Below are 23,699 nucleotides of genomic sequence, written 5' to 3'. Positions count from 1 at the left end.
GTCCAAAACCTCCTCTCATTCTAGTGTCCTGTAGTAGTTTTAGTTCGATTCTTGTCTTCTTTCCCTGCCATATATATTTCAACATCATTTTATTTAAATCCTCAAAGTATTATTTCCCTAATTTTATTGGAATCATCTGAAACAAGTATAATATCCTTGGTAGTATATTCATTTTAATTGTAGACATTCTCCCTGTTAAAGATAGTTGTAATTTTTTCCATTTTTTTAAGTCTGTTGCAATGTTGTTTTAGTTTATAATTATTGTCTTCCTTAAGTGTTCCACATTTTGCTGTCAATTGTATTCCCAGGTATTTAACTTTTTTGTGACCTGGATGTTTAGACTGTCCATTAATACTTGCCTTTGTTTTTCCATTATGTTCTTCACTAAAATCTTAGTTTTTTCTTTATTTTTGCAACTTCTGCAACTTCTCCATATTCTTCTATCTTTTCTTTCAGTTTAGAAGCTGCTTCCAATGGTTCTTCTAATATAAAGACCAGATCGTCTATAAATGCCTGTAATTTATACTCCTCCTTTTTTATTTTCATTCCCTTTATTTCTTTATCTTTCTTAATATTTCTATTTAATACTTCCAAAGTCAATACAAATAACAATGGTGACAGAGGACATCCTTGCCTAGTTCCTTTTTTAATATTGATATTATCTGTCAAATCCTCCTTTATCATTACTTTTGCTGATTGTTTATAATATATTGCCTCAATTGTTTTAATAAATCTTTCTCCATTTCTTCCATTTGCAGCAACATAAATTGCCAATCTCTTCCATTTGCAGCAACTTAAATTACATTGTCAAAAGCTTTCTGTGCATCTAAAAACACCCAGGCAATTTGCTTCTCTGGGTGTGCTTCATATTATTCCAATGTATTCAATATTATTCTCATGTTGTCTTTTATTCTTAGGCAAAAATCCATTTTGATCTGTATGTATAAAATAGTTCAAATATCTTTTAAGTTTTTCTGCCATTACTGAGGCAAATATTTATTATTTTCTTTAAAGAAGAAAGCCAGTTCTTTTTCCATATTTTTTATAAATTCTTTTTCCTTCAAAATTGAATTGTTCAAAGTCCATCTTGATCTTTTCTTTTGTCCTTTCTATTTGACCCATATTGGATTATGGTCTGCCCAAGTACTTGTTTCAATATTTACTTCTTTTATATTTGAGATTAATTCCATTGACATCCAAATCATATCTATTCTTGACCATGATAAGTGTCCATTGGAATAAAATGTGTATTGTCTATTCTTAATGTTCATTTCTCTCAGAATGCTTAATTCCTCTATCATTTTGAAAAAAGATTTCGGCAATGTCTTTCTATTTTTTTTTAATTTACTTTCTGTTTTGTAGTCCAACTCTGTGTCCATTATAGCATTACAATCTCCAAGAATACATATATTGTCATATTCCAATTCTATTATTATCTTGTGTAACTTTTTGTAAAATTCTTCTTGTTTATCATTTGATGTATATATTGCTATTAAAAGCATCTTTATTTATTGTCCATTATTTCCACCATCAGTATTCTTCCTTCTTCATCTGTAAAAATTAATTTAGCTTTTATTGTGTTCTTAATATATAGGACTACTCCTCTTTTATTTTGTTGTGCTAATGTAGTATATAAATTCCCAATTCTGGGACAGTCCAATACTTGAGGATGTTGTTTTTTAATGTGTACTTCTTGTAAGTAGATTATGTCTAACTTTAATTTTTCTAGTTTAGAAAACTTTTTTTCCTTTTGATGACCAAGTTCAGTCCATTTATATTTATTGAAATTAACTTCTTTTCTTCTTCCAATGTTTATACTTTATATGTAGGGCTCTCATTGATCTTTGCTCTCTTGCTTCTTTTGATTCCACCCTTCCACCTATTGCTCCTTCTTCTCGTGTTCTTCTCTTTTTTCCTTTTTCTCTTTCTTCAGCCATCTCCTCTCGAAGTTTAATTATTTCCTCATCTCCTGTTCTCTCTTCTTCTTTTCCTCTAAAATATTCATCATAAAATTGTTCTGCTTTCTCCATTGAGTCCAGTCTATATCTTTGTTCTTGCCAAGTGAACATTAAGCATTCTGGAATCAACCATCTATACTTCACTGTTTTCTTAATTAGGATCTTTGTCAGGAATTGATATTCTCTTCTCAAATCTCTCACTTTTCTCGGTACTTGTTTTAGGAGCTTTATATTTCAATAGATCATTTCTTGCTTTCTGTAATATTTCTGTTTTAATTGCTTTCTTGGTAAATCTCATATGGACTTCGCTGGTTAATTTGTTTCTCATAGCATATCTCGTATACACTTGGAATATTTCATCAATTCCATTCATCATTTTTTCTTTTGGTATGTCCAGAGCTCCTGCCAATACTTCTATCATTATTTCTGCAAGGTTTTCTCCTTTTTCTTCCTCAATATTTCGAAATCTTAGGTAGAATTCTGTTCTGTCCATCTCCCAGGAAATCATTTCCTTTCCCTTATCTTGCTCAACCGCTGTCAGCCTGTTGTCTATTTCTCTATTTTTTTTCTCTGTCTGATCTTCTCTTCTATTTTTTGCATTCTTTCTTCATTCTTCATCATCTGTTGTATATTTTCCATTTCTCCTCCATTTTTCCCATTCTCTCCTCCATTTTTTCCATTTTATCTTACATACTCTTCACTTGTTCTTGTATTGCTTGTATTTCATGTTGAAGTTGAACCGCTTGAAGTATTGAGCCCATCGGACTTGTTTAGGGGATAGTTTCTGAGGGGTTTTTAGAGCTTGAAGTTTTTGTGATCAGTCCATACCTCAAACAGCTCCTTCAGCCCTTCTAGGAAATGCCTCCAAGTCAACAAAGCCCATCTTACTGCAAATGCTTCTTTCTCCCAGACCACCCATCTTTGCTTTCTGTCCGTCAGGTTTTTGGACACATAAGCACGAGGCATCAGTCGGTTCTGAGAGTCCTTTCGTAGCAGAACGGTCACTACCACCACATCACTAGCATCAGCTTGGACTATAAAAGGTTTGGTTGGGTCTGGATGTTGAAGAATGGGTTCAGCTGCAAAAAGGCGCTTTAGAGTTTCAAAAGCTTTCTGACAGTCCATGGTCCAAGCAAGGGGTTGTTTGGGTTTTGGTTTGAGGCGTTTTTAACAAACCTGTCAAAGGGAGAGTGACCTCAGCAAAAGAAGGAATGAATTGTCTATAAAAGTTGGCGAACCCCCAAAAACGTTGAAGTTGCTTGCATGTTTTGTGGAGTTGCCAATCCAGTATGGCTTTTATTTTTTATTTTTTCCGGATCCATTTCAATTCCCTGGTTGGGTATTCAGTAACTCAGGTAATCCAACGACTCCTTGTGGAATTTGCATTTTGATAGTTTTACATATAATTTGGTGGCTAGAAGTTTTTTCAGCACTCGTCTGACCAATTTAACATGTTTTTCGATGGTTTTGCTGAATATAAGAATGTCACCCAGGTAGACTAGGACCCCCTTGTACAAGTGCGGATGTAACACTTTGTTGATGAGTTGCATAAATCCTGCGGGGGTGGGGCTTGGAGTCTGAAAGGAATGGCTCAGAATTGGAAACTACCTAAAGGGCAGTTGAAGGCTGTTTTCCATTCATCTCCTTCTTTTATACAGACTCTGTAGTATGCCTCTCTCAGATCTAGCTTGGTGAAGATCTTGCCTTTTGACAGGTGGTTTAGTAAGTCTTTCATGTGAGGGAGAGGGTACATGTTTTTTATGCATACAGCGTTTATGCTTCTAAAGTTGACACATAATCTCAACCCGCCATCTTTTTTCTCCTTGAATAGCACGGGGGCAGCTAACCTTGATTTGGCAGGTTCAATAAAAACCCTGTCCAAATTTTCATCGATGTATTTCCTCAATTTGAACATTTCAGCTGGTGTCATGGAATACATCTTTGGTTTTGATAGTTTTGCCCCAGGTTCTAACTCTATGGCACAATCAGTTGCTCGATGTGGAGGTAAAACATTACATTCCTCTTCACTGAATGCTTCAGCCAAGTCTCTGTATTCTTTGGGTATTTGGGGTGTACCTGGGAGAAGGTTCAAGGCTGTGGCTGCTGGTTCAGGTTTTGGATTCGAGTCGGGTGGTGGTTTCTTAGTGGGAGGAAGGAGGACAGTGGACCCATCCCAATAATGATTTTCCTGAATCCATCCTCCCACTTGATGGTAGGGGCCCATATATCTAGCCAAGCAAGTTCTAATATGATTGAATCTGACATTTTGGGAGCCACTATAAAGCGTATGAGTTCACAGTGAGGACCCATTTCCATTTTGACGAACTGTCAATTGGGTTGCTGTGGTCCCCCCAATTAATGTCCCATCCACTTGTTCAAATCTGATTGGGTGTCTTAGGGGTTAGTCTTTATGCCCAATTGTTCAATAAGACATAAAGAGCATCCAGTATCAATGACAGCTTCTAACTCCCCTGCCCCCTCTGTGTTAGGTACCACCAACTTGACTTTAAGAGTAAAGGACTCACCATTGGGTCGTTGTCAATGGTCGGGTTTTCAGGAAGGTGGTGTTGGTCTGGAAGTGGGTTGCACCCTTCTGCGTAGAGAGGACCTTCCAGGGTGTGCTTAGCAAACTGGCTAGCGTCAGGAGGTTTTTCTTGAATTTTCTGACCTCTGACAGCCATGGTAGACTTGGGTTGTGGTGCTTGTGGAACTGGTGTGGGAGCCAGAATGTCAGCTGCTCTATGACCATCTTGGCTACAACAGTAACATTTTATCATTCTGTTGGGTCGGATGCAGGTGGCTTCAACAGGTCTGGTCAGCAGTCGTCTGTCATGGTTCTTTTAGGCAGGCCTTCCAGAAGGGGTTTTTTATGTGGGTTGATATCGCAGTCTAGTCTGAGGGCAGTGGCATACCACGCTTGCAGGTCTCTGGTATTCCCCTAATGTTACATGCCTTCTTTACCTATGGGTCAATGGCGTTCTTGAAATAGTGTAATGTCATTCTTTCAGGCCAATCCCTGAGATGGCTCGCGACCCTTCTAAAGTCTAAAGTCCCAAATAAAGTCTGATAAGGGTCATTTTTTTCATTTCCATTAACTCCAGTCTGACTCCTTTGCTGTATGCAGAGGGCTTATGAAAGACCTTTCCCCCAGTAGTCTGGTTAGCATTGTTTGACAGCTCCCCCATGAGTTAGAATGCCTTAGTCTGGCTCCTAAATCAAGTCTCTCCTCTGCATCTCTAAATGCCTGCATTAGCTCCTCCAGGGGGGGGCTGAGAAATTCAACTAATGCTCCAGAGGGCCCTCCCCAAGTTCCCTCCATCTTACCTTCTGGGTTGGCTGAATTTTTTCAGCAACCCCTTTTTAAATGAGTTTCAAAATAATGTCAGGGTTCCAGAAATTGTTCGGTTTAATCAGTAACTCCGAGACAGGCATATTCTCAAAGTGCTTTATTAAAACAAAAAACTTGGCACATCTGTGAGATTTTGAAACTAAAGTTTCCTCCCAGACCTCCCACAATACTCAATCAACACACACCCATTTTCTCCCACATCATCATTCACGTGAACCAATCACCCTTCAACTACAATTCTTGCTGCACCATAAAGAATGACCTTGATAGTCTTACGTATCTGTTATGTCTACTAAAAATTACTCAAATACCAACAGCCACCCCTTCCATCCTCCGTATCAGTGTGGCAGCTTTTAATAGGGATTTTAAAGCTGACAACATCCTTTTGAAGTTTTGGAAGTTTGGCTCGAGACTCATGAATTAAATGGGGTTAGGTGCCAGAATCCTGACAGCGACCTCAACCTCATGAACCCTCAGACCCCATAGTGATAGGAGGCCAAACCCATTACGAGGTGCAGCGAATCCTCAATTCAAGGTGGCACAGGAGACAACTCCAATATTTGATTAAGTGGCCTTATCAGAGGCATCTTGGGTAAAGAGTAAGAATGTCCAAGCTGATTGCCTTGTGATAAGGTTCCATGCAGAAAACTCAACCAAACCTGAGGGTGAGAAGAGCCAAATGTCAACTCATAAAATATTTCTGTGGTCTTTTAGAGTTGCCAACAGAAAGAGAGGGGGGAGCAGTGCGACAGCTTGCAAACTGAAACTGCTTTACATAAATATTTTCAAAGATAGAAACTATGTGACTGGAGTTTCTGCTGTGCAAAATTCTAACTGGAGAGCATGATTGATGACTCTTGGATATGAATGTGTCCTGTTGGAGAATATGAATTATGATACACCGAGGGGATGGGGGAAAACCTGGGTGAAGGGTGACAATTAATGATGTGTCTCAGAGTCGGCTACACCCAGGCAATGCCACATGTTTTAATTCCCAATAAATCCTTTTGAAGTTTTGGAAGTTTGGCTCAAGGCTCATGAGTTAATTACAGTTAAGTGCCAGAATCCTGACAGCGTGACAGGACCAAGGCCTTTAGATCTGGTGATGGGGCAAGATACAGTGTTGCCAGAGCTAGTCTGAAGAAAGGTATTTGGAAGGCCAAGATTGATTATAAGAGGAAGATTGAGGATAATTTTTATAGCAATAACATGAGGCAGGTGTGATGAGGGATTCAACAAATTACCAACCATCAACTGACCAATGTTATCCCTGCGGAGGGGGTGTCAGGCTACAGAACTTTCCCCATTCAATCAACTAGAATGAACTTCTGAAAGCGTACCAAAAGAAATCCTTTATTGAGATGAGACAATTCATGTAGGAGTTAAAAGCAGCATCTAAGGTCTCTCAGGCATGCAGAGATAGATAAGGGAGTTTAAAACCCCTCCTCTTATCTTGATGTGTATTTAGTAAAACAAAGAGCCAACATGTTAGATCCTCCCACCCCCTTTTTAGAACGATTTTTTCCAGAGTTTTCCAGGACACATCTCCCTGTGGAATTTTTATGGTCTCTTCATCTCCTGGCTATCTCTCTCAGAGGTGATAGGTTCCAGCCATCTGGGTTTCATCCCTCCATTGTATCATGTGTAGGTTATACAAATTTGATATAAGATTAAATATATTCAGGTTATATCAAGAAGGATTTCTTTATCAGTCTCCCCCCCTTTTCTTATTCCATTGAAGAAATGACAGATACATGGATCCTGCCCTCCTTAAAAAACAGATAGGTCTACCTGGAAAAAACAAAAATCATGTGTTACTTTTGCAATTTAGGATGGTTTATCAGGGTATTTTTGGTGAAACTTACATAGTAATGTGGGTGCTTTTATGTGTCATTTGGCTACCCACTCATTTTCTGAGGAAGGTAGGTGTTTCCAAGCTACTAAATATTGTGTGGATCCACGATGAGTGCACGAATCAAGGATATCTTTAATTTCAAAATGTTGTTCCCCATGTACCATGACAGGAGTTGGAAGTGTGGGAAGCGGGGGCGGGGTCTGAGGTTTGAAGTGATCTCTGGTTTGAGTAAGCTACAATGAAATACTCAATGAATCTGCCTAAGTGTTTTGAGAAGTCGAAGCTCTACCGTCACGGGGTTAATAATTCTGGAGATGGGGAATGGGCCAATGAATTTTGGCCCTAGTTTCTTACAGGGTTGTAATGATTTTAAGAATTTTGTGGACAAATATACACGGTCCCCAATCTTGAAATGTTTAGGATCATAGCGTTTTTTTGTCTGCTTGAGCTTTAAAAACTGCTCTAGCTTACTATAAAGATAATCTTACCAATGGCCACATGGCTTGTAAGTTATTTATCTACTCCTTAAGAGAGGGGATTTCAGGTTCTTTGGTGGGTAGTTCCGGCATGGGGTTGAATTCTTGGCCCGTGGCTACCTGGAATGGGGTGAAACTCATGCTGCTATGGACTGAGTTATTGTATGCTACTTTTGCAAAAGGAAGGTTAGTCCAATTGTCCTGTTGGTAATTAATAAAGCATCTTAAATATTGTTCTAATATGCTGTTAACTCACTCTGTCGATCCATCCGTCTGGGGGTGACTTGATGACGACAACCCCTGGGTGGATAGATTTAAAAACGCCCGCCAAAATTTGCATGTGAACTGAACACCCCATCTGAGATAATCCGTTGGGGAGCTCCATGAAGGCAATAAATGTGTATTAGAAACATCTTTGCTAAGGCCTTGGCAGTTGGGATCTTTTGGCATGGAATAAAGTGAAGCTGTTTGGAAAAAAGATCAGTTACAACCCAAATGACAGTATTTCCAGCACTTTCAGGAAGCTCCACTATAAAGGGTGCAGAACGGTCTGCTACTGTCTGTAAAAGTCCAGGATATTTTCCTTGTCTTTTCTTTGCAGCAGCACAGGTGGGGCAACTTGCAACATAGTTTTCAGTGTCATTTTTGAGAGATGGCCACCAAAATTGTCTTTTGATGAGGTGCAGGGTTTTACAAACCCAAAGTGTCCCACTATTTTGGAGTCATGGCAGCATTTCATGAGATCCATTCTCCTCCTTGCAGGGACATCAAGTTTGTTTTCTACCCAGGCCAGTCCATCTTTGAGTAAATAAGTGTTTTTGTTAGCCTGGAACCAGTTGTCCTTAAATATTGATGTCATTGTGTCTTCAGTCAGGGATGATTTTTTTTTCTTTTGTGCCTGGGTGATTACTTTGGCTGCTAGTTGGGTCAGTTGGATCATCGGTTTTATAACTTCAATCTTTTTGCTGTTGTATTAGGGTTTTCTGGACAGTGCATCTGCTAAGAAGTTTTTTCTCCCAAGAAAATATTTGAGAGTGAAATTAAAACATTTAAAGTATTGAGCCCACCTTGCTTGTTTTTCAGAGAGTTTCTGTGGATTTCTCAGGGCTTCCAGATTTTTGTGATCAGTCCATACTTCAAAAGGGACTTGGTTTCCCTCCAGGAAACCAAGTCCCTTTTGAAGTCCCTAGTCTCCATGTGAGCATTGCCCACCACACAGCATATGCCTCTTTCTCCCATATGGCCCATCTTTGCTCGGTTTCCATGCATTTCTTGGATGTATAAGCACATGGTTGTAATTGTCCATTTCCATTCTTTTGGAGGAGGACTGCTCCAACTGCAACATCATTAGCGTCTGCTTGGATGACAAAAGGTTGTTCGGGATCTGGGTGATTAAGGACTGGTTCTGCTGAGAATAGACATTTGAGTTTTTCGAATGCCCTTGGCATTCAATAACAATAACTTGGTCCTCAATACCAATAAGATTTATAGTGGACTATAGAAGGAACAGAACAGGCATCCAGCCTTTGCTTATCAATGGAGATGAAGTGGAGCAATGGAGATGAAGTGGAGCAGTTTTAAGTTTCTGGGTGTTACCATAAAAGAGGACCTGACCTGGGTTGCTCACATTGCAGCACTGATCAAAAGGGCCCAGCAGAGATTATACTACCTGAGACTTCTCAGAAAACAACAACTGAATGAAAAACTGCTTTTGACCTTCTGCCGCTGCACCATAGAGAGTATCTTAACTTACTGCACCTGTGTATGGTTTGCCAATTGCACAGTGGCAGATAGAATAGCATTCCAGAGGGTTAATGTCATTGCCCAGAAGATGGATTATCTTCTCCCCTCTTTGGAAGAGCTTTATACTCCTGTTGCCTGAAGAAAATTCAAAACATTCTCAAAGATCCATCTCATACTGGGGACCCTTTTTATGAACTATTACCATCTGGCAGACAGTACAGGATAATAAAAACAAGGACAAATAGACTGAAAAACAGCTTCTATCCCAGGGCAGTAACTCTATTGAATTCTACTGTATAGTGCAATATTAATGCAATACCAGGGGTTTTCAATTCAATGTACATAATGTGAAGGATGTGTGTTTGTGCTTATTTTCATAGTCATAATGTACACTGAAGATGGTATTTAATTACATTGTACGAGGTGCAATGACAATAAAGTAAACTAAATTTTAGGCCTATAGCAGTGGACCTGGAGGAAGGTGGGAGCATGCATGCCTGGTTTTGGTTGTTGAGGGGAAGTTGTTGGGCCACTGATCTTGTGTTTGATATAGTCAGCACAGTAGTTTATGTTCAGGTCAGTCTCTCTTTGGTCCTGGTGTCTTTTGAGCTCTGAGCGGAGCTCGCAGGTGCAGGTACATTGCAGTATGGACAGGTCAGGCTGCGAACAAAGTTTCCTATGGTTTGTGCAGCTTTTGCAAGTTAGCTCCACTTAGCTCACCTTGTCAACTTCCTCTCAGGAAGTTGGCCTCCCTTCACAATGGTAGCCCAGCTCACTCCCTGGCTCTCCCTGGCTGCCCAGCTGTTTATTGCCATTATTTAGTTGTATTGCTTACTTTTTGCTGGAGGGGCTCCTTGGATCACCTTGGCTTCCCTCCCTGTTCCCGTGTGCTTTTTCTGTGAAGCTTCCGATTAGAGTAAATGGATGGCTCTCCTCCCTTGTACATTCCACAAAGTAAATCAAAGCACAGGGCAGAATAGGTGACAGGGTAAAAGTTATAAACTAGGGAAATTACAGGATACATAGGAAACAGGATGAGAGCAATAAATGAGTAAAAGAATCTGGGGTACCCTCCCCATATGAATGGCAGTATCACGATAGGGATCTGACATGCTGACCCCCTTCAAAAAATGAGGGGATTACCTGTAAAAGAGAACAAAAGATGAATATCATAGAGAGTTAGTTCAGTTTATTAGGATATTTCGAGTGAAACTTTTTCAGCAGTACAGGGGCTCTAATATGTTTCTTAGCTACCCAACTCATTTTGTGAGGCGGGTAAATGTTTCCAGGAGACTAGGTATAGCGTTGAACTTTAGTGGGTGTGGAAGTCAAGGATTTCTTTGATTTCAAAGTGTTGTTCTCCTTCAACCATAATAGGAACTGGAGGAGCTTCTGCTTGAGGTCTCAAAAGGGATGTAATTTTGGGTTTCAAGAGGCTGCGGTGGAAAACTGGGTGGACCTGTCTAAGGGTTTTGGAGAGTAGTAATTCCACGGTTACAAGGTTGATGATTCTATAACTGGGAAAGGCCCTATGAATTTGGGTACCAATTTCTTTGGCAGTTGTAAGGATTTTAGGAATTTTGTGGACAGGTAAACCCTATATCACCTATTTTAAAAGGGTTTGGTTCTGTCCTTTTGTCAGCTTGGGCTTTAAAGGGGGTTCTAGCCTCATTCAGGGCTAGTCTCACTACTGGCCATGTGTTTTGTAGTTGTTGTATCCACTCCTTAAGGGAGGGTATAGTTGGTTCCTGTCCGGATAGTTCTGGCATTAGGATGAAGTCCTGACCAGTGGCAACTTGAAATGGGGTGAACCCAGTGCTAGAGTGCACAGAGTTGTTGTAGGAAACTTCTGCAAAGAGAGGAGGTCAGTCCAGTTAGCTTGTTAATAGTTAATAAAGCATCTCAAATATTGTTCCAGAACCAAGTTCAATTGTTCTGTCAATCCATTAGTCTAAGGATGATGACTAGAATTTAGGTCCTGGCTGGTTCTGAGAAGGTCAAAAACGGTGTTTCAAAACTTTGAAGTTAATTGGACCCCCCCCCCCATCAAATATTATCCTTTGTGAAGCCGCATGTAGCCAATAGATATGCTGCAGAAACAGTTGGGCAAGTGCCTTTGCGGTAGGGATTTTTTGCAGGAAATGAAGTGAGCCTCGTTGGAGAAAAGATCTGTTACGACTCAGATAACAGTGTTCCCCCCACTTTCAGGTAACTCTACAATAAAATCCATAGAAATCTCTCTCCAGGGTGCTGAAGGCTTGGCTACTGTCTGTAAAAGACCGGGTTTTCTTTCCATATCTCCTCTTCGCTGCTGCACAGACCGCACAACTGGCCACAAAGCTTTCAACATCTTTCTTAAGAGATGGCCACCAGAATTGCCTTTTCATAAGGAGTTGGGTTTTCATGAACTTGAAGTGACAGCCAATTTGGAGTTGTGGTATGTTTACATGAGGGGAATTCTCTGACTGGCTGGAACATATAATATTCCTCCCACCAAAGCTAAGTCACCTTTAATTAACCAGGTGTTTTTATGGGCTAGGAACCAGTCATTGGTTTGTAGTGCTTTTTTAAACTGCCTCAGTGGTAGCATTGCCCGTTAGTGGTTCTTGTTTGGCTTGTACCTTGGTTATCACTTTGGCTGCCAGTTGGGAGGCTGGGAGCAGGGGTTTGATCACTTCAAGTTTCCTGCTATTAAACTGAGGCTTTCTGGAGAGTGAATCTGCTCTAAAGTTTTTTCCCCCAGGGAAATATTTTAGGTTGAAAGTGAAACATTTGAAGTATTGAACCCAGTGAACTTGTTTTGGGAAGAGTTTCCATGGGTTTTTTAGGGCCTCCAGGTGTTTATGATCAGTTCAGACTTCGCAAGGGATTTTATTCCCCTCTAGGAAATGCCTCCAAGTAAGGAGAGCCCACTGCAAAAGCTCCTTCTCCCAGATAGCACATCTCTGTTCAGTGTTGGTTAGTTTTTTAGATGTGTACGCGCAGGGCTGCAGTTGGCCCTGCTGGTTTTCTTGGAGTAGTATGGCTCCAACTTCTAAGTCACTGGTGTCTGCCTGTATGAAGGGCTGTTCTGGATCTGGTGTTTTAAAACTGGTTTGGCTGAGAACAATTATTTCATTCTATCAAATGCTGCCTGGCATTCCATGGTCCAGTTTATGGGCTGCTTTGGTTTTGGTTCCTCCCCCTTTGTTTTCAGTAGTGATTGGAAGGGCAATTTGTGTAAATGCTGGGATAAATTTGCAAACCCCAAATTTTGTAGTTGTTTGCGGGTGCAGGGGGGAACCCAGTCAATCACTGCTTGTACCTTCCCTGGGTCCATTTCCATGCCCTTGTGAGAAATTCTGTATCACAGGTAGTCAGTTCTATCTGTGGAATTCACATTTGGAAAGTTTTGCGTAAAGTTTCACAGCACAGTTTGTTTAGGACTGCTCAGACAAGCTTTACATGCTCATCTCTTGTCTCAGTGTATATTAAAATGTCATCTAAGTATACCAGAACCCCTTTGTACAGATGCTTATGGCACAAAGATCCATCTTTCTTTTCTCAGAATAGCACCAGGGTGGCAACTTTTGTTCATGTGGGTTTGATGAAACCTCTCACCAGATTTTTTATCTATGAAGGCTCTCAATTCCTCGAGTTCCCTGGGGGACATGCTATACATTTTTGGTTTTGATAGTTTGGCCCATGGGAGGATCTTGATAGCATAGTCTGTGGGGTGGTTGGGGGGGAGCTCATCAGAACCTTCTTCTCTGAACACCTCAGCTATGTCCTTGTACTCCCTGGGGATGCCCTGGTCTGGTGCAGCCATTCCCACCATCGCTGCTTCTTTTTTGGGTCTCCCCCCATTTCCTCCCTTCCACCATCAGTCACTCCCCATTGAAATCTTAGAGTCCCCTGCTTCCAGTTCATTCTGGGGTTCCACTTCCTCAGTAAGTGAGCCCTAGAACTAGGAGCCATTCCATTCCATGTGCCACAATGAAAGTGAGTCTCTCATCATGAGTCCCCATTGCTATGTCCAGGGGTTCTGTAGAAAAATGGCCAGTTTCCCCGCTGCAACTGACCCATCTAACTGGGAGAACGCAATGGGTTCTTTTTAGCTTCCACAAGTGTATGCCCAATTTTCCCACCAGGCTTGGATTAATCAAACACTGGGTGCACCCTGAGTCCAAGAGGGCTGAGATTTTTACTCTTTCCCCCCACCTGGGGACAAATAGTCTTAGTGGCTCAATTACCAGCGGGTTGTCTTCAGGGTCATTCTTGGATGGACCCGATTCCTCTCCAGGTGATGCTGGAGTTCCTTCCCCCAATTTTGTGATGGGGCAAAACTCTGTGGCCTCTCTACTTCACAGTGCGGTGTCTTTTCCTTAGGGGGTTGTTTTTGTGGGCTTTCCTCCGGACAGGTGTTCTGGCTTTTGGGTGGAAGTTTTTGAATGACATTCAGCTGCACGGTGCCCCTCCTTCCTGCATTTGAAGCAGGCAGATGATCTTGGTATCAAGGGGTTTGCAGCTCAAATGGCTCTCGCTTCCCCTGGGGTGGAGATCTCTTCCAGGCTTTTCCCCCTTGGTACTGGTTTCTAGCGATGTCAATCTCCACTTCTTCGGTCAGGATGTACCAGTCGTGCAGGTGGTCTGAGGCCCCTCAAGCCAGGCAGGTATGGTAGAGTTGATCATTCAGGAAGTTTTTGATTCAGCTCACTAGGATCTTCTGGCCAGTCCACTCTGCAGGTGAGGTTTCAGAACTTTTCAACTACCAGCCAGTGCCCCTGTTTCATGGTTCTGATGTGATTGAGAGCTTTGCAATCTGCCAAAAGGGGCCTTCAAATCGGTGGTGGGGAGCCATCATGAATCAATTGAAATTCTGCAGTTCAGGAGCGTCTGCATTGTGGATGGTCACCATCAAACAAGCAGCTACCCCTTCCAGGGCCACGGTGATAACTCAGACCTGAGTGCTGTGTTTCTGGAAATCCCTCCCGTACTCCTGCATGTATGTGAGGACATACACCAGGAAAAAATCAGGTTGCCGTGGGTTGCCATAATATTTCACTCGAAAGGGGGGGTCTTCATCTCCAGTTGTGGCGCTCTGGGCTGGCCAGGAATGATTGCAAGGGCTGGTGCTGCATGGGGTGGGTTCATCTGAATGGATGCTGCTCCCCTGCCACGTCTGCTTGGTCTGCTGCTGCTGGATCTGGAGCAGTGGCCCCAGCCTCATTGGCACCCCTCTATGATGTCAATCTAATTTCCTCCTGGTTCTGAGGTTTTCAAAAGCCTCCATCACGTACCACATAGCATTTCTCTTGAAGCAGTCATCTCCACCCAGTTCTTCAATCAGCTCTTCCTGTTTGGACAGGCCTTTCAGTTCACATTTCCAGCCTGGCTGTCAACTGGCCTGAGTGAGGGTGACTCCTCAGGTTCTTCCATCCCAGTTATCTTTCTTCCCCACTCTGATCAACCATCTAGTTGGGGCCCTCCAAACTAGCTTTGATGTCTTTGATGGGGCAGAACAAGCTTGCTTTTGGCTGGGTGGTGGAGGTCTCAACATTCTCCCTCTCCTTGCTCAGAGCTTTGCTTGGACATTGTGTGCAGGGTCCCCTTGGTAGACCAAGTTTGCTTCTCCAGATTGATGACTTTTGCAGATCCTGCTTTATGTAAGGTCCTGCCTCTACTCCCCAATCAATAAATAAGAACTGAATGTAATCTTCTGTAACATTAGAATTTTGTTTTAAGTATTTTATGTGGAATAAAAATAAAATCAGAAAGTATAAAATCTATGTAAATCTTATACAATTAAATTATGAACACTTTGATTCCTGCTGAAAGAAATCATCAATACCCTGTACAAAATCTGATGCACTCCCCTATTACACACTCATCATCACAATGGAAAATTTTCATTTGTTTGCTTATTTGTAATAGCTTATAAATAAAACTCTCATAATCTCAATTTAAAATACTTTCCAAAGTTATTTTATTTCAAAAGCATTCAACAGCATAATTTGTGTATTTTACCACTTAAAATTAATAAAATATTAAATAACTTTAATATTAATTAGTCATTAGACTATCTGAAAATATATTACATAATTGAATTTATGCTATCATTACCAGGTGGAATATACATTGTTAATAAAATGCGTCATACAGAAATATGTTTCACATGGAAATATGGAATAGCTAAAATAAAATAACAAAATGAATGGGAAATTCTGATGCAAATTCTATATCCTTCAGTCCCAATTTAGGTGGAAAGTATAATCTATCAGGTAATATTAAACTGCCCCTCCCCAACCAATTGATTAACAAAACATTTGGAACAATCTATGTATAAGTTATATGTTCTAAAAATCTTATATAGATATTCAGAAGCTCTTTTTGTTTCTGAGAAACAAGAAAACAAAAGTATGAGTCATGGCAGCACAGTGGTTAGAATGCAGTACTGCAGGATATTTCTGCTGACTTCTGGCTGACTGCAGTTTGGCAGTTTGATTCTCATTCTCTATATTCTCATTCTCTAAAAAAGGTGACTATTCAGAATGGTAGTCACCTAACAGTTGGGTTGGCAATATATAAACCAGGATAGTCATTTAATACCATTGTATCTTTAAGAGAATGTTGTAATTGTGATTGGCTGAGGTTCCTCCAACAGCCATAAAATGGAGCCAGAAACCTGGTTTGTTCCCTTTTGGCATTTCCTTTGCTTCCCTTTTGCCTTTTGCCTGATCGTCATTCTGCTTGAATTGCTGAGAGTCTTGCAACTGTTCGCAAACTCCGTTTACTGAACTCTGTTTATGATACTGGTAAAGAAAAGGACTTCGTTTTTGGATTATCTTGAATACTAACTGCTTTAACCGTGTATGATTTGGACTGTTTGTTGGACTTTGTTTACCCATTTACAGGAAGTAAAAGTTACATTTTACTATTCAGCGTATCTGTGTGCTGGTTGTGTGTTATTCATCACCATTCTCACTATGTTTCCCTGAGTGCACTCATTCTCCTAACGAGGAATTCCTCAACAGTGACCCCAGCCTGGTTGAAAACTACAGACCAATCTTACTGTGTTGCATCATGTGCAAAGGCATGGAATTAATGCATTACCCTCCACCTAGAATCAAACAACCTACTCTCCAAAAAACAATTTGGTTTCAGAAAAAAAATTGTCCTGCAATCTGCAACTCCTACACTGCAAAAACATATGGACTACACTACTTGACCAGGGTAAAGCAATAGATGCAATTTACATAGATTTCTGCAAAGCCTTTGACTCAATGGTACATGACAAACTACTGTTAAAACTCAACTCTTACAGCATTTCCAGACCCCTTCATAAGTGGATTACTGCATTTCTGTCAAATAGACAACAAATAGTAAAAATAGAAAATGCCCTATCAAACCCTGCACCAGTTAACAGCGGTGTCAAGGCAACGTTCTAGGACCCACACTCTTTATACTCTATATAAATTACCTTTGAGATCACCTTATAAGCAATTGCGTCCTCTTTGCTGATTACATAAAACTATTCAACACCCACCGACAATGCTACCATCCTTCAAAGTGACCTCAATTATGTGTCTGAATGGTTAAACAATTGGCAACTCCAAATCTTGACCAACAAATGCTCTGTCCTACACATTGGTTAAAAAAAATCAGTACACCAAATGCAAACTAGGTGGATGTGACCTCATTGATGATCCTCACTCTGTCAAGAACCTTGGAGTACTTATATCAAATGATCTAAGTGCCAGAGCTCACTGTAACAGCATTGCCAAAAAGCTTCAAGAGTTGTAAACCTAATCTTAAGAAGCTTCTCCTCCGGTAATACTGAATTACTAACTAGGGCATACAAAACCTTTGCTAGACCAATACTTGAATACAGTTTGGCTGTCTATAATCTGCACTGTATATCGGACATTAATACTATTGAGCATGTCCAGAAGTATTTCACAAGAAGAGTACTACACTCCTCTGTTCGCAACAGACTACCCTACGCCACCAGGCTTGAGAGTTTGAACTTAGACAACCTAGAACTACACCACCTACGGTTTGACTTAAGCATAGTATAGAAAATTATCTGCTATAATGTACTACCAGTCAATGACATTTTCAGCTTCAACCGCAACTATACAAGAGCACACAACAGATATAAACTTATTGTAAACCACTCCAAACTTGATTGCAGAAAGTACGACTTCAGCAACTGAGTGGTCAATGCATGGAATGCACTACCTGACTCTGTTGTTACATCCTCAAACCTACACTCCTTTTCCCTCAAACTAACCACTATTGACCTCACCCCATTCCTAAGAGGGGTAAGGGGCATGCATAAACGCACACTCATGCCTACCGTCCCTTTTCTATTGTCCCCAATTATTTGTACCTATTTTCTGTATTCTTATCACTATTCTCTTGTAAGTGATTGACAAATCAAATCAATAAAATAAAATAAATATTCTATTCTATAATTCATAAAATGTAGAGGCTGTGTAGACTCAGATGAAGATAACGATAGTGGCAAAATTACTTTCTCTTCTTCAATTTCAAAACTTCAAAAGATACAAAAATGTATCCCATGTTACCTTTACATGCACAAAAACATCAAAATATGTTGTGTTTTGTAATCCTTCTCTGTAATCCATTCTTTCACCTTTTACAGTTTAAGTTTCAAGATGTTTAGATTTGACACAATAAACTCTAATAATAGCGGCAATAGTATGTTGCCAAACACAACTATTCAGTATATATGTGTATACAAATCAGACAAAACTGCAGAATTTTCCTCCAACATACTTATAAATTGGCTCTGTTTCCTCCAACATACTTATAAATTAAAGTGATTTTTAAAGGACACATTCAATATAAAAAAATATTATTAGAATGAAAACTGATGTAAAAAATGAAGTTTTTGTGCCATTTAACATAGGTTAACTTTGAAAAAAAATGAGGAAGAATTGAAGTACATTAATCTAACTAATTATCTTTGGCACGAATATCAGCCTTATGACCCTTATAACTAACTTGTTATAATTTCTACCGCTAATTACTAGAATTACTAATATAGAAGACACTGTTTGAATAAGTTAAAAAAGATTTCTCCTTGATAAATTATAATATTAGTAATATTAGCTTTGCTTCTTTTTGTGGGTATGTTACAGAAAAGAATTATCAAGTTATCTTGTCTTTAAGATACAATAATTTTCTAATACACATTTGGTTATTCTTAAATGGATTGTTAAGTTGAATTATTTAACTATTATTCTATGTTATTTTAACCCAGAGGTGTTCAATCTTGGCAACTTTAAGACTTATGGAGTTCAATTCCCAGACTCCACCAGTTGTAGTTCCCAAAGTTGGACATTCCTGGTTGAAACTGATGTGAGAAGAGGCAGCAGAATCCATACATGGGACAATGTGAAGGAAACATTTTCAGACGCCTTCATTAGTTTGCTAAGTCTGCCTAAGAAAACTTTTACAATTTTCAAGATTATGTTTTTTACTCCCAACTAGCATGACTTTCTGACATCTGTGTAGCTTTTGCTTCCTGGATTTACCAACTATATAGCTGTTGAGAGTTTGGTATATGGCTGTCTGAATGTACTACGTTTCCTACACTAGTTTAACTTTTTAACAATCCACTTATAAGCCACAATTTATACTGTACAACTTTTTTTTTTCTTGACAAATTGATTGGTTATATAAGCAATCACGCTCTCCCCAAAGCTCTATTTATAGATCTATCAGAAGCTTTCAAAGTCTAATAGCAAAGATTACTTTGGTTACTTTGAACTGTTATAGACAGGTGCATCTTTTCCACATTTTTTATAAGACGACATTAATTTATTTGTGTTAAATTTATATCCCGTTTTATCCCTCATGTCAGCATATTCTGCTCTGAAGCTATAAATGAAATATCTAATATCTAAACTAAAATGTATAAAGTTAATCACAACACATTATACAATTTACAAGGTCCAGTTTAGAATATCCAGTCAATAATTGTCTTCATAAGCATAATATATTTCATTAAGCTCAGAAGACCCCTTATATTTTATTTATTTAAGAAAATTTATATGGCTTCTTAACTTACCCATAATGAGTCCAGGTGTCTTACAAAGATAAAAAGCCAATATAAAAACAATAACAAGCTATAACTCCCCTTTCAGAAATATCAATCAATCAATTAATCAAATAAGCCACTTGATGGGCTCCATCCCATTCTGGATTCTCCAGGTGCAAAATGAGGTCTTCGGGGCCTTGCAAAAAAAATGTCAAAGGAGATGATGATGATACAGAGGGAGAGAGCCACTATGGAATATACCCTTCTAGTTCCTGCTAGATCAGGGTGAAATTCTATTTCATTGAGGACTGGATCAGCACTGGGATTGTCCTCCAGGGGCTGGGGGGAAGGAGGGTCGTGATCAACCTGGTCACATCTGACTGGGCATGGCCTGTGGACATGAACCAGCTTAACGTTGCTCGCATGGGTGGTGCCTGTGATGGCTTGGCAGAGTTGGGGAGGGACTCCAGGAGTCTCCAGTGAGTGGGCGGAATGGGAGGCTCATCCTACAGGATGAGGTGAGGTGAGGCAGGAGGCAGGGCAGCTACAGCCAGAGTGCCTTCAGCTGCTTTCGGCACCGCTGTTTCCCACCCCACCTCGCCAGGCTGGTCTGGTCTGGTGGTGGTGGTGGGATTGCCTAATGCCTTCTTCCTTCTCTGCTGTGCCACAAATGGTGATTGACCATCCCCCAAGCCCCACTGCTGTCAAAGTAAATCCCAGGCACTGCACTGCAATGGACAGACAAAAAGTGCAGCTTTTGTCTGAAGGAGGAGGAAGAGCAGGGAGAAGAAAGAGGCTGAATGAGAAACATCCTCACTCCTCCTCAGCCCTGGTATAACTCTATGAGGTTGGATCAGATCTCCCTCCCTCTCTCCCCCCTCTCTCTCCCCCTCCCTCCCTCTCTCAATCACACATAGGATCAGATCAACACTTATTCTCTCTCTCTCTCTCTCTCTCTCTCTCTCTCTCTCTCACACACACACACACACACACACACACACACACACACACAGAGGTTGGATTGGATTGCTCTCTTGCTCTCTCTCTCTCTGTGGTGGCAGTGGCAGCACTTCAGTGCCTAGCCAGTGGGGTGCTTCTCAGTTGGCCATTTTCTCTCTTTTTTTCTCCTGCTCCTCCTCCTCCACGTTAATCCCCATTTATGGCATGGTGGAGAAGGCACCTGGTAGGGGAATGGAGATTGACCATCCCCCAAGCCCACCACTGTCAAATGTCAGGGTTTTCTCTCTCCCTCCCTCCCTCCCTCTCTCTCTCTCACACAAACATACAGAGAGAGAGAGAGAGAGAGAGAGAGAGATCAGATTGTTCTCTTGCTCTCTTACTCCACTTCCTGGCAGCAGCACCAGCCATGCTTTCCAGGGCGGCCTGCAACTGATCTGTCCTCCACCCCGCTCCACCTCAGTTTCTGGCTGCCGCACCAGTGCATTGCTCAGCCTTCTGCTCCATTACAGTGGCAAGCAAGGAGAAGAAGAGGCAAAGAATGAAGAACAAAATGAGGGGGTGGAGGGGGTCGAGCATGAAACAAGTCAGGGAGTGTGGAGCTGCCCCATCTGCCCCACACTGGCTTACCTGAGGTCCCTTCAGCCATGCCATCCATGCCAAACCCTCATCTCCCAATCCCAGGGCAGCCACATTCCTTCATTTATCTGCTTGCCAGCTCTGTTTGCCGCCGCCGCATGCAACACAACAAAAGTAGTCTGTGGGACTATGGTAAAAAAATAATAATTCAGACCCAATGACTTCTCATGAAAAAAAAAAGATTTCACAAGGTTGGAAGGTCTGAACTATTTTTTTTAACGTAGTCCCACAGACTACTTTAGTTGTCCTGCATATGGCGGTGGAGTTCTAGCCCTGTGTGTGCGTGCACCCGCTGCCTCCTGTGCTCACACAAGCTCACCTGGATTGTATAGGCCTGGCCAAAGCAATGCAAGGTGGCCCCTTAGTTTCCAGGGTGGACACGCAGGCCAGATGTGATCTCATCACAGTCTGGTTCTGGCCCATGGGCCTTGAGTTTGACACCCCTGTGCTAGATGGATCTCCTTAGGAGAGGAGGGATACATAGCATTTCCTGCCTCCCCACTCTATTTAATAGATATGCTATATACTCTATATGTATGTATATGTAGATATATAACATGATTTTAAATCTGAATTATTTAAAATATACCTTCATGCAAACATTTTTTTCTTATAATACATTTTACTATATTTACAAGGCAATAAGCAAATAATAAAGTGAAAAGCTGCTAGTGAAACATGATTTTACACAAACAAGACATGACCAATTTTAAGTATGAATTACCACAGTTGAACCTAGGAGACCCTTAAACTTTATTAGAACTTTCTTCTCTGCTTTTCTTCTCTGCCTCAAATAAACACTTCTATGATTGAGACAAGATTTTACTAGTATGCTTGTTTCTAATATTGGGGAAGTTGGTTTGTTCTCAAAATCAGAGAGGATAATATCCATATCTGAAAAGTAAACTCAAAGATTGTTCCTTAAAAGAACTAGCTTGTAAACAGATCCAACATTCCCAAAAAACCAGTTTTCAATAAAACACATAATTTTATACTGATTTTATCAGAACCATTTCCGAAACCATAGCAGTGAGTCACATCAGACTCAGTCCTGCAAACAAGATTAATTTATTGACAATTTCTTATATCTATAATTTATTATATAAATTAAATGTTTGTTTTCTTCTAAGCATTTTAACATTACCTTTCAATATTCCTAAACACAGAAATGTTTTCTCTGAATAATATTAATTAATAAAATTAATAAAATATTACAATTTACCTATGGATTCAAACACCTAAAAATTTCTGGCAAAGCTACATTTCTACCTAATTCCAAAATTAATACATAAAGACTCTCTCTCTACTAAGCTACAAAAACTCATTTTTTATTTCAAAACCTAATCTGATTCATAAATAGTATCCCCAATGAATACATAGTATTGCATTAGTTCCCGCCACCCCAAAAAAATGTTATATTATAAAAGGAATGATCATTTGGAAATGATCACTTATTACTTTTGTTATTTTGTATTCATTTGGTTTTGCATTCATTTTTTACAAAATTATTCAAGAAAGGAAACTAACACAAACTAAAGCTATACAGGTAGTCCTCAACTTATGACCACAATTGAGCCCAAAATTTATGTTGCTAAGGGAGAAATTTGTTAAGTGAGCTTTCCCTTATTTTACGACCTTTCATGCCACGTTTGTTAAGTGAATCTCTGCAGTTCTTAAATTAGTAACAAGATTGTTAAATGAATCTGGTTTCCCCATTGACTTTGTTTGTCAAAAGTTTGCAAAAGGGGATCACATGATCCTAAAACACTGCAAGCATCATTAATGTGAGTCAATTGTCAAGCATCTGAATGTAAATTACGTGTCTATGGGATGATGCAATGGTCATAAGAGTGAAAAATGGGCATAAGTCACTTTGTGCAATGCCGTTGTAACTTTAGATGGTCACTAAGTAAACTGTTGTCAGTTGACAGCTATCTGTACTGGTTGAAAGCCTCCTGGTTAATGTTCTCCTTAAATAACAGCTATACAATATGATTTATTCTTTAGTTACATATTATTTTTAATACAAAATGAATATTTTTCTTACCTTAGAAAACTGTGCATTTATCCATTTTGTGAATGTTTTCTTTTGAACATCTTCCCTTTCATCTATAAAAGAAAACACAATTATTCACTTAAAATGGTTATTAAAAAATTCATTTCTACACTATTTTGCTGTTGTTCAATATTATTATTAGCACAAGTCTCAGAGATGCAAACTATATTTCTAGAATTTTTTAAAAACTTTTTAAAACTATCAAATAATCTCTAATTAAACTAAAAGGGCTACAATCTCAAAATGCTTAATATCTCAAAATCAGGTCAGATTAGTTCTTACTTGGACTATCAAATCCACCCAATTATTGGAAGGAGACAATAGAAATACTTTGATGCCTACTGTCACAAAACTATATATGGATGATCATAAAGTGCAAATATTACATTAGCTATTAGGCCATATCAAAATATAAAACAAAAACAGTAATAAGATCACAGTGTAATAAAAAAGATATCAATAAAATAAATGCAGATAATATTCTGACCCCTAAAATTTACTCTAATCAGATTCACATATGCATTTCTCAACTGTACTGTTTTGTTCAGACAAAGGACCACATTATTTATTCTGGCTGCATATGAAATATATTTTAATGTAATCTCAATATTGTATTTC

At 39.8% G+C, this 23,699-nt stretch overlaps 1 protein-coding gene across 7 annotated transcripts in view; it reads right to left on the bottom strand.

Moving 5' to 3' along the window:
- Positions 1 to 23,699, bottom strand: part of DMD (dystrophin) — a 1,342,375-nt gene that overhangs the window by 1,189,704 nt on the left and 128,972 nt on the right. For all 7 annotated transcript variants that reach the window (XM_087938163.1, XM_087938162.1, XM_087938165.1 and 4 more), the window contains exon 2: positions 23,073 to 23,134. In XM_087938163.1, the coding sequence (XP_087794289.1) occupies positions 23,073 to 23,134 (62 nt within the window). The remainder of the gene's footprint in view (positions 1 to 23,072; positions 23,135 to 23,699) is intronic.

This window comes from Pseudonaja textilis, chromosome 8, assembly GCF_049901715.1.
Source record: "Pseudonaja textilis isolate UNSWEBS1 chromosome 8, rPseTex1.2, whole genome shotgun sequence".
Classification (NCBI taxonomy): domain Eukaryota; kingdom Metazoa; phylum Chordata; class Lepidosauria; order Squamata; family Elapidae; genus Pseudonaja; species Pseudonaja textilis.
Note: the sequence above shows the minus strand (reverse complement) of the source record. Positions and strands in the feature narration are given on the sequence as shown.